At 36.5% G+C, this 14,635-nt stretch overlaps 1 protein-coding gene across 4 annotated transcripts; it reads left to right on the forward strand.

Annotated features, from left to right (window-relative positions):
• The first annotated feature begins 1,322 nt into the window (after positions 1 to 1,322).
• Positions 1,323 to 13,055, forward strand: LOC103719502 (RNA-binding (RRM/RBD/RNP motifs) family protein). 4 transcript variants are annotated; one of them, XM_088714947.2, is made up of 6 exons: positions 1,323 to 1,543; positions 2,325 to 2,382; positions 3,589 to 3,800; positions 4,371 to 4,578; positions 4,674 to 4,833; positions 11,982 to 13,055. In XM_088714947.2, exons 2-5 carry the CDS (start codon positions 2,340 to 2,342, stop codon positions 4,805 to 4,807), a joined length of 597 nt encoding a protein of 198 aa, XP_088571073.1. In that variant the 5' UTR covers positions 1,323 to 1,543; positions 2,325 to 2,339; the 3' UTR covers positions 4,808 to 4,833; positions 11,982 to 13,055. The 4 variants fall into 4 exon arrangements, with proteins under 4 accessions (XP_088571073.1, XP_088571074.1, XP_088571072.1 ...); XM_088714948.2 differs by lacking the exon at positions 2,325 to 2,382 and having other exon boundaries at positions 1,324 to 1,543; XM_088714946.2 differs by lacking the exon at positions 11,982 to 13,055 and having other exon boundaries at positions 1,324 to 1,543; positions 4,674 to 5,249.
• The last annotated feature ends 1,580 nt before the right edge of the window (positions 13,056 to 14,635 follow it).

Raw genomic sequence — 14,635 nt, forward strand, 5'->3', positions numbered from 1 at the left:
AGAATGTGAGAAAGATTTCGATAAAGAGTTCAATTTTTCTAAGAGGGTATTTGCATTATATCTTTGAAAAATGAAAATATGGTTTATTGTATATTTATATCTAAGAAGTTTATACCTAAAATTGTTATTTATTAACATCATTAGCCAAAAATCTAATAAGAAGGTTATCCATGTAAAAACAGAATAATTTAATAAATGATGAATTTTGGAGAATAAATATGCAAGAAACTATATTTATTAATTTTTTTAAGAAAAAGAATTAGGCACAATGGATGTATGAGTTTACAGTTAAAAATGCTTTGCAATTGGTATTCTATGTCTGCTATTTTTTTAGATAAAAAAATAAAATAAACAATTTTCTATCTCTTTCCAATTTTGAACCATCTGGACTTCTTTTGCACCTAATGAAAAACTCCAATTAGGCTCATCTAGTGTGAGGCGCCGGTTAAAAAAGAAGAAGAAGAAGAAGAAAAAAGTTTTTTTGCACGATTCTCCTCCTCAATATCGATTTTTGTATGAATACCTTCCCAAAATTGATATTTGCATGTATGTCCACGTAAAACATTTGTTTTGCTATTCTACCCTTTTTTATCCTATTTACATACATACCCACACCATCTAACACCGTTAAAAAATTAACAGTTTTAAATTAAGATGATTAAAATATCCTTAATAGGTAGATGTGCAAAAAAAAAATTATAAGACGATTGGGATGGAAACAAAAAAGTAATTTTAAAATTTTATTTTATTTTTAATCAAAACAAATATAATTTTTATTAACGGTGTTAGAAGAACCGTTATATTAAGGGTATTTATGTAAAAATAGTATTTTATGAAGGTACAAAGATAAATATAAATTTTAAGAGGATATTTCTGTAAATCTGAATTTTTAGAAGGATATTTATGAAAAAAAACCTAAATAAAAAAACTACCATAAGGCCATATTTCAGCGATTTTGACCGCTCTCCCCCATTTTGACTAACGGAGAAAACAAACGGAAAATGACGATATCGCACTATTAAAACTATAATTAACGCAAAAAACTATAAGACGTAAGCGAAGCTATCCGCTCGATATTCTTAACAAAAAATTCATGGCCGACCGATCCCCGCATAGAAAATCTTATGCTTATCCAGCGACTGTTTCTACGCTCCTCAATTAGAAAGTTCCCGCGGAGCACGCAAATCAAGAGGGTGAGAGAGACACCATGCCGGGTGATTCCAAGTATGAACGGTATAGATTCTTTCCAAGTATCCGAAGCGGCGACGGAGTGGGATAACATACCGCTTATGTCGGCGGCGTTTCTATTTGTGAAGGATCCCTTCGCCCAAAAAGGCAACTTCTTCTCCTTCGAAAAACCTCGTTTAGGTTTTCTTGGCTGGCGTCTTTCTACCCCGTTTAGGGTTTTTATCGAATTGGACTTGGATTTCGATTTGATCTATCGATCCACAGGGTGGTGATTGCGGCGGAGGCTTGAATCCTTGGAGGGATTTCTTCGATTCGAGGCTAATGGCTCGGAATCCATCTTGCACGGTTTATATTGGTACGCTGCCGAATAATTTCCTCAACAATCTTTTATAATCTGTTCTCTTGTTGTGTTTTGTTTGATAGATCGGAAGATCGTTTTCGTTTCTTGTTTGTTTTCTTTAACCTTTATATCCGGTTAGATGTAGATAAGCAATTGGTGCTGTTCTTTGCTAACGCTTAGTTATCACGTATGATTTCGCTTGGAAGTGGAGTAGTTAGAGGATTTGGATGATATTTTTGGGGTTTTACTAATTTCTGGCATGAAATTGTTGCTAGATCTGGTTATGATGCCTTAAAATTTTGATGCCTAGATTGGCTTTAGGGCAGAGATTTGTTGTTTTCTTGGATATGGAAATTCCGAATTATCTCCGAAAGGTTAAATTTTGTTGATTTCTTGAGTCCTTAGTGAGGGTTTATTTGAAATTGCTTGGGTTAGGGTGCATCCTGTGAGCTGGTCCTGACGGAAGTCTTAGCAAGATTCATTGTCGATCTTCTCATGTCTTGATCGTCCTATGGCTTTGTTGGACTTGCATCTTCTGCGAATATTTTGGAGGAAACATTGTATTCTTCTGACCTGGGGTATTGAAGTGCTCCATATTTTTACAAATCAGCTCGAAACCTCTTGAGTCTGAGCAGATGCACCGTTATTTGTTATTTAGTTGCCATCAGATCATTATCTAACTGATTTGTTAAAAATTTATGGCACAAAGTGCCCGGTTTTTAACTATTTGAAACATTTTGTTTTGCTCTTTTGACTATATGTGCTATGGCCTTGGACTTTGATATGTCTCATGAAGCCGTTTCTGAGTATCATGGAAATGTTGGTGGTAGTTATGGCAAAATGGAAGGGTCCAGGTAACAAATATTACTAGTTGAAATTATTCAACAAAGATAGATTGCATGTCCTTGTTTAATATTCTTCTGGGTTTTTTGGGGTTCTGTCATCTCTCAAAAAAAAAAAAAAGATATGAAGTGGGTTTTTATCTGATATTCTTATCCTCTGAAGATATTATAACTGCTTTCTAATTGCATTTGCCTATATGTCTAGATTAATATGAAATGCATATTTGGTAGTGGTTGGATCAAAGCCCATTTCTTGTTGTCAGACTTTTGTGGGTGGAGGCTTCTGGTAATTTTAGGGAATAATGCTTGCTATACTGTAATTTGAAGGGAGCTTTAGGCCTTTACAATTGTCACATTGATAGTGAGTTTGCTTTCTTTTAGTAGAATGTTTTGTTGTTTCTTTGGTTAACAGTGTATTGCTGTTGCTGCAGATGTAATTCTTTGTTTTTTGTGTAGCTATAGGAATTTTTTGCCTTGGGCATGACAACTGCATTCTTTCAAGTAGTTGAATTCTTGCAAGGTTTTTAATGCTTATACCTTTAAAAATGTAAAGGTATAAGCATACAACGGGGGCAAAGTGGTTTATGATTAAATCTGAGGCATTTTTATCATTTGGTAGATCTACGCTCATGGCCTATTTCGGGTTCATTGGGAGGTTTGGCAACAACTGTTTCTCATGTCTGGACTTAGTCCTGCTTCTTCATCGTGTAGTAGCTGTTCAATAATGACTTTTGGTTTTATGCTTTTCGTTCCCTTTTTTTCATCAACTTTTTCAATTCTACTTTGAGCTTGTTTTGTGAGCAATTTGGTGCTACTTTGGTACCCAGTGCTTTTATGAACAAATAAACTGGCTCTCGAGCTAAGATGGCATGTATGTTCACATTGTGGCAAGTATGTCCACAATGATTTGCATTACCCTTTTTATACGTTTTCATTTTTATTATATGATAGTGTGCTTGTTTTGGAATTGCTTATCCAATTTCCGTGCTTTCTTTGTTTCTTTATGTTATCAATCAGCTGAAAATATACTTTGGAATTCCATTCTATTTATGAGTTGGTTTTTATTTTGCAAATTGTTGCCGTCTCTCTCATTTGATGTTATTAAGTTTATTATTTTGTTCTATAAAGTTTCTTTTGTAGGAAACTAGTGTGGTTAAACAATTTTATCAACTCCTGGAAGGACGTTGTTGTTGTATTAATTATCTGTTTTTTTAATAGGTAATTTGGATGAAAAGATCAGCGAGAGAGTATTGTATGATATTCTTATTCAGGTAGGTCGTGTAATAGACCTATATATACCTCGGGATAAGGAAACTAACCGTCACAAGGGCTATGCTTTCGCGGAATATGAAACGGAGGAGATTGCTGAGTATGCTGTTAAGCTTTTTTCAGGGCTTGTTCGTCTAAATAATAAAACTCTTAAATTTGCGGTGCGTGTTTGATTTCCTTCTCCCTTCCAATCCTTCTCCCCTTCTTCTTTCGTCATCCTTAGTGACTTAACAATCTGTCACAGTTTTTAGGTTTGACTAGGAGATTCTAATCATGGTAGAAATCTAGGGACTAGTGTTCCAGATTAGCTGTATGCAGACATTCATTACCATTTATTAAAAAGATCGTAGCATAATTCAGAAATTATTAGAGATAAAAAATGATTTTTATGAACTAATGATAAAAATGGTTTGCAATTTTTTTCTACAATGTAGTCTTATTGATGGCTTTATTTGCATTACACAGTATCTGTAGGTACCTAGTAATTTTGTGTATCTTTACATAATCAGAAATTATTAGATCATTAGAAAAGTTATTTGCTTTTCATTCTTTTAATAATTTTAAAATTAGTACTCACATAGAAACAAAATAACAATGTTGATAACTTATTGAATATGGTCTGAAGATGCAATTTTTTATGATTTAATTTGGATGGCCAATTGCCTCTAGGCATTGTATTATTACATCACCTGTGTTATGCTAGTTTGACCTAACTTTTTCAATTTGAACAGATTTCTGGCCAAGACAAGCCCTCTCAAAACACCATCTCTCCAATAACACCTAAACCATTTTCTCCTCTACCAAAACCATTGCCAATGCATTCTGTGCATGCTCCAGACACAGATGCGTCTCGAGCAAATCCAGTAACAACAGCACAGGAATTAATTAACTACAGGGTCTCTGGTGGCACCCATTCTATTTCTCCTGCTTATCCCCAAGGTGTGACTGATTTCCTTAGATTTATCCTGCATCTGCCAAACTAATTTTCTTACTTCTTATTGATCTCATACATTAGCAACTTTTTGATGTCACAGCATCTGCTGAAGGGTTAATAAGTAGGGGGCTCTGCAATGGCAATTATGAGTATAGTAGGCGTGTTTTGGGGGCTATGTTGAACAATGTTAGTCACCCTGGTGCCAGACATCCGGTCACCTACCCATCTTATTAGCATAGAGCTCAACTCTGGAGCGTGGGGTATGTATCATCATTAACTTGGTGCTGCAAAAAGAAGTTCTAGTTGTAGAGCCCTTCAGGCTTTTCTTCCTTCTATCTTCTTAGCAGATTAAGCCTGTGTAGGGCAGATCCAGCAGAATTGCAGCCTGTTTTCTCATATTCAGCACCCTTACATGCAGGCCTGATCGTTCCTTAAATATCAGTTTCTATGCTTTATGTTTGTAAGTTGCTAATTACCGGTCAGATGTAGGACGGAGTATCCTGATCTGCAGCTGGACTCCTTTGCTTAATTGGTCTGTGTGATAATTGTATGTAGGGTAATTTCTTAGTTTCTTGGGTTATTCCTGATCTCATGTTTCCCGTTGTACCAAATCTCCTTCCTGTAATGTAAAGTATTGTGACATGGAATGATATTCAGAGGTTGCAGTTGGGCTCCATTGCTTTGTGGGCTTGGTCCATTGGTTGCTGTGCTAATTCCAATAGAAGAAATTGCAAGCAGATTATATGATATCCTTTTTTCCCATTTTAATTAAATTATAACTTGAAGAAATGAGTTGGTCTTGATGTAGGGAGGTCTAGCTTGTTCTTTACCCACTTCAGTCTTCACTGTTAGCGACGTTACTATTTAATTGCCTCCACCTGCATCCAACGTGACAGTACGAAGTGCCACTGTGGATTTTACAAGAATTAAAGGAGGTAAAGCTGTATTTGGTATACAATGGCAACCAGAGGTTGCAGTTGCGTATTATGATATAGCAGACTTGATTGTTAATTTGCTACGTTGTACTGCTTAGTTGGCTGCATTTTTAAATTTATGTCTGGGAAGTCTTCATGCGCTGAGGTCTCAATCATGCATTTGGAGCCGTCCCTGTAGCAGCATCAAACTTCCCAAGTTTTGCCCCACCTGTTTTGGTTAGGTTTAGAGAACTACATTTGTCAAGCATTTTTGGTTTTAGGCTATCTTGATGTTAATATAAGCTAATAAAATGCATCAAATAGTTTGGATCACCTACACCCATCTTTATATTTGTTGGTCAAGACTGATGATTTTTTTTTTTAATATATTTGCAATTTCTATAATGTCAAATTAAGCTAATAAAATGTATGTCAAATTGTTTAGAAAATTCCATCTGTTTCCCTAGTCCATTGGCCAAGGCCAATAATTTCTTTCACTATAATGTGAAGTGTTGCCCATTATACCAAATCCTCTTCCCGGTAATGTGTAGAATGACATGGAAGAAGATCTTTTGGTCAGGCCTTCAAGTGCAATAATTTCAACTATATTTGGTTTAACCAAACTGAAGCTGACAGTTTTCCTTTTTAACATTTAATTGAATGCGATGTTTGCACTTCTATATGCTGGTTAAAGGAACGTCCAGCTTTGAAAGTTATTCTTGCATTGTTAATATGTTGGTGGTGTTTGGTGTTTTCAGGTTTTGTGGTTTGGGGATTTGTATGTAAATTATAGCATGCAAAATCTGATGTTTTAACTTTTGATGTCTTAATAATTTAATATGATTGGTTGGTGTATTTGCTTCTTTCATTGTTCATAGAATATAATTTTTCGTGCCACAAGGTTTGTAATACAGTATTTAATTGAACTAACTATGTGAATTTCGGAAAATGGCTGTTATTCTTGTTTAGTTGTAATTGGATACTGGTTAAATGGGTTTTCTCTCTCTCTCTCTCTCTCTCTCTTACATATGTCAGTCAACTTCATTGAAAATGACCTCCTGGACGTATAACACCGGCCAGAGGGTCTCGTCATTTAATATGAGTGAATGAAGGAGACTGAATTTGAATTTATTTGGGTTGTAACCAATTTTTCTTCATTGCACATTTGCTTTACAAGCCTGTTGCTGAAATCATGTGTTGTAATGGTGGTGATGATTTTGTTAGAATATGATATGATTGGGGTGCCTGCTAAGTCTAAACTCTAAACTGTTTTAATGGTTATTACGTTGTAATTTTGTTCTTAACTGTCTCAAGCATACGATACCTTTTCCAAATTATTATGGCTGACTGTTGAAATTAGATATGAAGCCTTTTTGAAGTGTAATGTATGGTAGGTTTTACCAGGATCCCCGAACCTTTTATTCTAACCTTTCCTTGGGGGCGAAGTTCGGGGGAGATTATTGTGGGGTCCTTTCCTCTGTTTGGTCGCACTTAGATGGAACTATTTTTGTTATGTGGATTGTGTTCGCATTAAACTATGGGTACTGGGATCTAATTCGGTACTCCAGCGAACGATCCCATATGTTATTTTTGAATCCAGTTTTATTGTCTACAATAACGTATGTTGTCAGCTTTCTTCTTATGAGTTTGAACACAATTGGAAGAGGTAATATAAGTTTGTGCAAGGAATGTAATATCAGGCTATATGCTACCTTTGAGCATATGGTATATGATACAACAAACTCAAAATAAAGCAGATTGCAATGAAATTCGTGTGGTTATTTTAGATGTTACGTCTAGGCTGTGTAGCTTTATTTTTTTCTGAAAAGTGTAACTTGTATAAAATGTAGGATGGTTCTTATGGGGTATGGTGGCAAGTTCTATTTCTTTCCTTTCTTCATTTTAGAACGTTAGAAAGCATAGTTTGATACAAGCATGATACAAGCTTGATGCTCAAGGACAATAATTTATGTAGTGAAAAATAAGTAAGCTGTGATAAAGAATGGCATGGAAATTCTGAATAGAATGATTTAGCAAACAGCGAAGTAAATTTAGTTTTTAACATGTGTTTTTAGGGGAAAATTAGATTTTAGAAGCTCTGTCATGACAATTAAATGTTCATATTAAGTGAAATAAATATTTATTTGACTTGTTCGATTCATATTGATTTGTTTCTGATGCTGCTAATTCTTTCTCTTTTAAATTTGAGCAATCGAAGTCATTTTGGTTAGATGTTGGATGTTGAAGTAGTTGAATTATGTGATTTCATTCAGCCTGTCAAAAAAAAAAGAAAAAGAAAAATTATTAGTAATGTTTACATAGTTAAATAGTAAATAGAGAGATTGTTTAGTTAATAATCATTTCTTAGGTTGATCGGACTAAGTAACCAGTTGAAGGGAGGAATGATTTTTCCTAGTTGAGATATTATTCGGTGAGAACTTTCAAAATGAGGATCAGATATTTGTATAATCTTTTTAGCAAATTTTTCCAGCTTTGTTGTTCTATTCTCTAATCATACGGATGACAGCCATGTATGAAATTTAATAGTTGTCATGGTTATAGAACGTGTGGTTTTTAGTGGATGTTTTTATCAGCATTTTTCTTGGAACCAGCAGAAGTATGATTACGAACTTTAATACGTAAGATATCTACAATTCAAGAATAAAGTAATTTGTTTTTTTTTAAAAAAAGTCTGAACTCATTTTTTTTTTGTCTTAATGATGATGTGGGATTGTTCTTCTGCAAAAAATGATACTAACATCAATGGTATAGACATTTGCAAGTTATGTAAAGTTGTACCATAAAGTTGTCATTAGATTTATATAAATTACAATGACTAAATATTTTTAGTGCAATCTTTGTAAATATAGGTAAATATTAATGGAAAATAATTGATAAGTTATTTTGAGTTATTTTATCAAACTATTGATGGTGCAAGTTGTTATGAAGAAGCTAAATCCATATTTATTACTCTGCTCGTTGCAACAAGTTGTGGGATAGGTCCGTCTACATGTTTTTTTTAATTAAGATTTTATCTTTCTTATATGTTCTAGAATTTTTCAAAAGTTGTTATAATTTTTATATTTTAATGATTTTATGATCTTAATTAATTTAATAAGTACTATAGTATTATCTTTTTTGCTTGATCTACATCTAGATTGATGAGAATATGGCTATAATCCAGCACTCTAAGCTTATCTATCATGGATTGTGACAGGGTTCTAGACAATCCAGAGGTAGATCGAGGAGAGAAGGGAATATTATGGTAATATATTAAATTAACTAAAATTGTTGAATCGTTAAAGATAAAAATTTTACAATTTTTTTTTTGTAAGTCCTTGACAGAAGGAGGCCATGACAATATGAAGAATGCACGGTTGTGATCTTCTTCTTCTTCTTTTTTGTTGCTCAAGTAGGGGTGGCAAAATATAATCCGACCCGCCAATCCGACCCGTGTTCGACCCGCCATAAACAGGTTTGGGTTTGGTCTAAACAGGTTCGGGTCATAAACAGGTTGACCCGTTTAACCTATTTATTAATTGGGTCGGATATGGGTTTTAGACGTCCGACCCGTTTAACCCGTATAACCCGTATAACCTGTTGGGCTGGTAGATAAGGGCCAGGAGACAAAGGCTCAGGGTGGCCCAATTTTCTGCCGCACGCCCGCATGGCCCTCGGCTCGATTTCACCGCGAGCTCGCGAGGGCACGAATTGATCACTCGATCAGAGATTCAGGGAACAGGGATTCACCAATTCAGGCTTCCCTCTTCCTCTCTCGTCTGCCGTCTTCCCTCCCGTTTTCCCTCAAGACCCTCACAGAGTCGCCGCCTCGCTCAGATCCTCGGAAGATCAGGGACCGCACGTCAACGTCGTCAAGGGAGTGGAGAGAGGAAGAGATGGGAAAGAAGGCCATGGCTCCAGCGGCGGTGGCGGCGGCGGCGGACCTTGCTCTCGAATCACTGCTTTGCCGAACTCGATCTTTCCATCTCCGCTGTCGTCGATCTCGGTCGGACTCACCCTCTCCGCTAAGATCCAAGGATCGCCGTACCCGACCTCGTCGCCGCTGATTTCAGAGGCGCCCTCTCAATCGGTATGCCTCACTCGCTCTATCCTCCCCCCACCCCATAAACCCTACCACCAAACCCTCCTCCGGCGCCACCACCACCAGTCTATCACTCCATCCCCCTCAACCTCAAGCCCTGAGTAGGGGTGGCCTATCGATCGAAGCAGGCACCTCTCTCTCTCTCTCTCCGTCGAACCCTCCCACAGTCCCACCTTTCTCTCTCTCGTCGAACCCTCCCACAGTCCCACCTCTCTCTCTCTCGTCGAACCCTCCACAGAGGCACAGACCACAGTCTCTCCGTAGAACCCTCCCACAGAGGCACAGACCACAGTACCACCTCTCTCTCTCTCTCTCTCCGTCGAACCCTCCCACAGACCACAGTCCCACCTCTCCGTCGAACCCCCACCTCTCTCTATCTCTCTCCGTCGAACCCCCCACCTCTCTCTCTCTCTCTCTCTCTCTCGCCAGAAGCAACCCCACCGGCGGCCGAGATCGACGACAGGATGACCAACCCACCCTCATGGCCTCCCATCTCTCTCTCTCTCTCTCTCTATTTGGTTAAACGGGTCAGAGAAGGAAACCCGACCTGTTTAAATGTTTAATCGATCTGTTTATTAAACAGGTTAAACGGGTCGGGCCGGGTTACCTGTTTAATAAACAGGTCGGGTTCGGGTTTGTACTTTCAGACCTGTTTAATAAACAGGTCGGGTTCAGATTTATACTTTTCTGACCCGTTTAACATCTGACCCGACCCGTTTATGTCCGACCCGACCCGATTGCCACCCCTATGCTCAAGGTATAAATCTATTCGATGACTTGTTGCAACAAGCAAAAAAAATAACAATGCCACTGAGGTGGTAGCTTAGTGGAACTGAGTCTTTACTTTCACCCGTGCAGTCTGAGTTCGAAACGCGTGGGTCGTATGCTCTCCGCTCGGACATGTGGGGTGGGGGGCTTATTAGTCCGCTGTTAGCTTTGGTGGTGCCGAGTGTGACGTACTCACACGAAGGGGTCGTGCCAGAGCCTAGAAGGATAATCGAGTCGAGTCCACGGGTGGGGAGGGTATGAGTAAAAACGGCATGCGTGCCCAACACACGGTCAGTTTTGCCTGCATCGCACATTCTTCTGGTGGGGTGGGTCCTAGTGGAAGCTGCTACGTGGGGTGGGCTTGTCCCTTTCTGCCCCCTTCCTCTTTTCTTAAGAAAAAAAAAATTATGGATTTTATTTATTTGAGACAACTTGCAAGGTTGGCAATAAGTTCAGAATGAGGTTTTTATTGCGGTTGAGATCTTGGTTTTTAAGATCTTGATGTAGGTTTGGCCTGTATAAATTAATAAAATATGAGATATCACTATCAATATAATTTTTAATCATTTTTTCTTTAAATATTTTTTACTAATAAATCTTAAAATGAATGCTGAAAATATATTTTTTAAGCTTCGATATCAAATTGGTCAAGATTTCGATATTGGAAATATTGGCTGATTTTGGTTACATTTAAGTTTCCTATTTTTTAGGCCTTGGTTGCTCAGTATTGGATATGTCGACATTTTAAAACGTTGATTCAAAGCAAGTCAACAAAATAATTTATTAAGTATTTGTTATTAATGTAGATCTAGTGTTACATGGATTATAGTTTAGAATTTTAGTGACAATTATTCACAAGATCGAAACAGAGATTCATGGTTGTATTCCTATGCAACTTGCAATAAGGTATAATGTTGGTGACGTTGTTAGGTGTTATGTTTGTTTTTTAAAAAAAGAAAAAGAAATCTAACATTATATAGATAAAAGATCAGTTTGTTTTTGTTGAGGAATATATTAATTATTTTTTTTAAAAAATTATTTATTTGTTTTAAAATTTAATTTTAGATTTTAGGTATCTTATACTTATTAAAATTTGTGATTGTATTGGAGAACTTGGTTTGTTTTGACTATTTTGATAAAAATGTTTAATAGCGCATGGGAAAGTCCCTTAATAAAGTTTACAATCTATACTTATTAGAGAATATGGCCATTATGTATATTTAATTTAGTACGTGTTTGCTGGTAATCTATATTCGGTTTATTTGTATTTCTATTTAATTATGTATAGTATTGTTGAGCTTTTAAAGGAATTAAGCAATCTTACTTGCTTAATTTATCTTCTATTCAGTAATATTTTTGATTTATATTCACATAATTTAACTAATTTATATTCATATTTATAGTTGTACTTTAAATATCTGATGTCTGTCTATATTTTTATTTGTTTAAAATAAATACTGATGTTGACTTTTGTACTTGATTAATATCTATTGAGCATCGCGAAATAAATGTGGATATGGTATTTGATCTATTCTAAGCCATAAATGTGTTGCAATTAAAAAGCATGGCCAGACAAACTTTGCGACTCTAGAGTAATGCAATAATATCTGATGATTTATTGTAGGCGCGGCATGTTATTATGAACTCTACTGGAGCATTTGTTGAATGACTTTTGGCCAAGCCAACATGCAAGCAAGACCGGGGTACCTTGTCTGAGCCTGACCAAGCGGGACCTAAGGGGCGCGATGAAGGGAGAGGAGTGCGTACCAGGTTCTAGAGCTTACAAAGTAGACACCAAGGCGATCTACCAGGCGAGAGAAGAGGGCAAGGAGGACATAGCGGCTTACCATTGGATGCATGGAGTCAGAGGAACTAGTTCATGCAGGCTATTCGGTGATGGTCAGAGGCAGCACTCAGCAACATTAGGTGACTACTGGAGCTACTTGCACTGTTTACTAGATCTGGTTGACTAGGAACACTGGAATTTTTGTTGAGCGCAACTTGTCTTCCGAGATTTGTTGTGGAGCGTGTTCGAGCATAGGCAGCGGAGTTCAGTCATACTACCTCCTTATAGGGGCCTTTGACAGTTCGGGACATTTGAGACTTCTATTCTACTCAGGCAACATCTCGTATGGTGTTCTTTATTTAGGAGCCTCCATTTTCGAGTTTTCTTAAGGTCAATTTTGATGGATTAAATTTGGATGGAGGGAGGAGAGGTGCAGGTTTTGTCATTAGAGATCTGAGTTCCAAAGTAGTAGCAGCTGGTGGTGTTGCAGAGCTGCGAGCCACTTGGGTAGGCCTTTGCTATGTGCGGCATGTTGTGCAAGGCAGCTCTATCATATTGGAGGGCGACTCGATCATGGTAATCAGTTGGATCCAAGAGGTCTGAGTGGTTTAGGGTTGGATCACCTCATGATGTGAGACATCTGGGCGATGGATAGCGATGGGGTGGCTTTCTAGGCTAAGTATGTATTTAGAAAGGCTTTCTAGGCCAAGTATGTATTTAGAAAGGCAAACGAGGCTGTATATTGGGTGGTTACTTACATGGCAAGCTATTTTGGTGGTGCCATGCGGACCAGGGAGGGGAAGCTACTGCAAACACTCCGTGGCATTTTGTTTTCTTATTTTATTGGGTGTGTTGTTACCCATATTGTATGAAATACTTAAGGTTCCATAGAAGAAGAAAATTAAAAATAAAGACCCACTTGGCATCAATTTAATTTTAAATTTTTTATTTTAAAAAATAAGATATTATTTTTATAAATTATTTTCATTACTTCAATAAGAAATTTTTACTTTTATTATTTTATTTTATTATTTCAAAAGCAAGAAATAATTCATGTCATCAGCGTATGTTTACCACTACTACCACTTTTACCACGTTGCCGCTACCTTGCTGCCAGAACCACCACAGCACCAATACAACCTGCTCCACCACTATTTTTATGATGATATTTTTGAAAATAATTGACTATACTAATTAAAGATTATTTTTCATTTAAAAGAAAATTAAATCAAGCAAGAGCAATGCTATAGTGATTCAGATCGAAAAAAAAGTCCCTCACTGTCTTCCATCGCTGAGTGATTTTTTTTAGTTATATTTTGAATTACTAAAGCATTTAAGTCAGAAAAATCAGTCAAAAAAGTCATTCAGATTGCTTTTTCCAAACTCTATGCTTTCTTAAATGGAACAGTTACATGTTTGGTTTTTTTGGTAATAATGCACAGTTTCATTTTACTACACCTCGCTAAACATATGTAAAAGGGGAATCACGACTGCCAGTTGGTAATTGTCACAATTTTCTCTTGAAATGATAGCTCAAGCAGCCTCCTTCCACATTACGGCCTATCTTCTTCCCAGTTCTCTCATCAGTGATCATATCATCTTCCTTCTAAAACCGCTATTTAACGGTCTAAATGGGGATTCCTTGGCACCACCTCCATCCCTCCCATGGATAGTCTCGTACTTCCTCTTCAAACTCTCAGCTATACAAGATTCATCCTATGCAAATAATATATCAAATTTTTTTTAAGACTAATTTTGGTACGCGAGAAGATTTTTTTCTTACTAGAATACTTTTTCTAAAAAGATGATTTTTAAGATATGATGCCCAAAAAAATAGGTTTGGCATTTTATAGTGACTAATGTTTAGTTGATCATACTTTCCTAAAAAAATTATTTGAAATACCTATGATACCTTTAATAAAAAAAAAGATTTTATCTATGAATTTTGATGGCTTAAGGGTATTTTTTTTTTAAAAAAAGACTGCAATTTCTACCTGGTGGGAAAGTCGTAGATTTTTTTTCATGAAATATGAAAATTTTATTCTCATAGGAATATTACTTTTCAATTTCTCTTTTGAAAACTCCAACCAAATAAAAAGCATTTTTTTTATTTTTTCGTTTACCATATTTTTTTTTCTTTTCTCACGAACCAAAACAAGTCCTAAGGGGCTGGATAATCCTGTACAATCTAATAGAATCATAGGTCAGGCTAAGCCTATATTCATAGAATTCCTAAGAAATGTTTCAGAGTGGATCAGTTCGAATCTTATATGAAGAAAAACAAAGGTCTCAGCATGTTTTCTTTTCCTCCTGCATGAATGGGCAGAGAAAGGCTTAGTTAATATCGGCTGGGTTAAGCCTCATATTGAATGATGCTAGAAATTATGTTTCTAATCCTAACAAGCCGGTAGGATTATCCAAACTAGCCTTAAAAGAGTCTAATTCCACCTTTTCTATTCTATATCCACCCTTGATTATAAGAGAAATTGAAC

Source organism: Phoenix dactylifera, chromosome 2 (genome assembly GCF_051530095.1).
Source record: "Phoenix dactylifera cultivar Ajwa chromosome 2, Ajwa_hap1_PhDact_Kaust_v1.1, whole genome shotgun sequence".
Taxonomy (NCBI): domain Eukaryota; kingdom Viridiplantae; phylum Streptophyta; class Magnoliopsida; order Arecales; family Arecaceae; genus Phoenix; species Phoenix dactylifera.

Coding starts and splice junctions, on each gene's coding strand:
- LOC103719502 (XM_088714947.2), top strand. CDS start 2,340: ATGGAAATGTTGGTGGTAGTTATGGCAAAATGGAAGGGTCCAG. Junction 2,383..3,588: donor GGCAAAATGGAAGGGTCCAG/GTAACAAATATT, acceptor TTTTTTTAATAG/GTAATTTGGATGAAAAGATC. Junction 4,579..4,673: donor TTCTCCTGCTTATCCCCAAG/GTGTGACTGATT, acceptor TTGATGTCACAG/CATCTGCTGAAGGGTTAATA.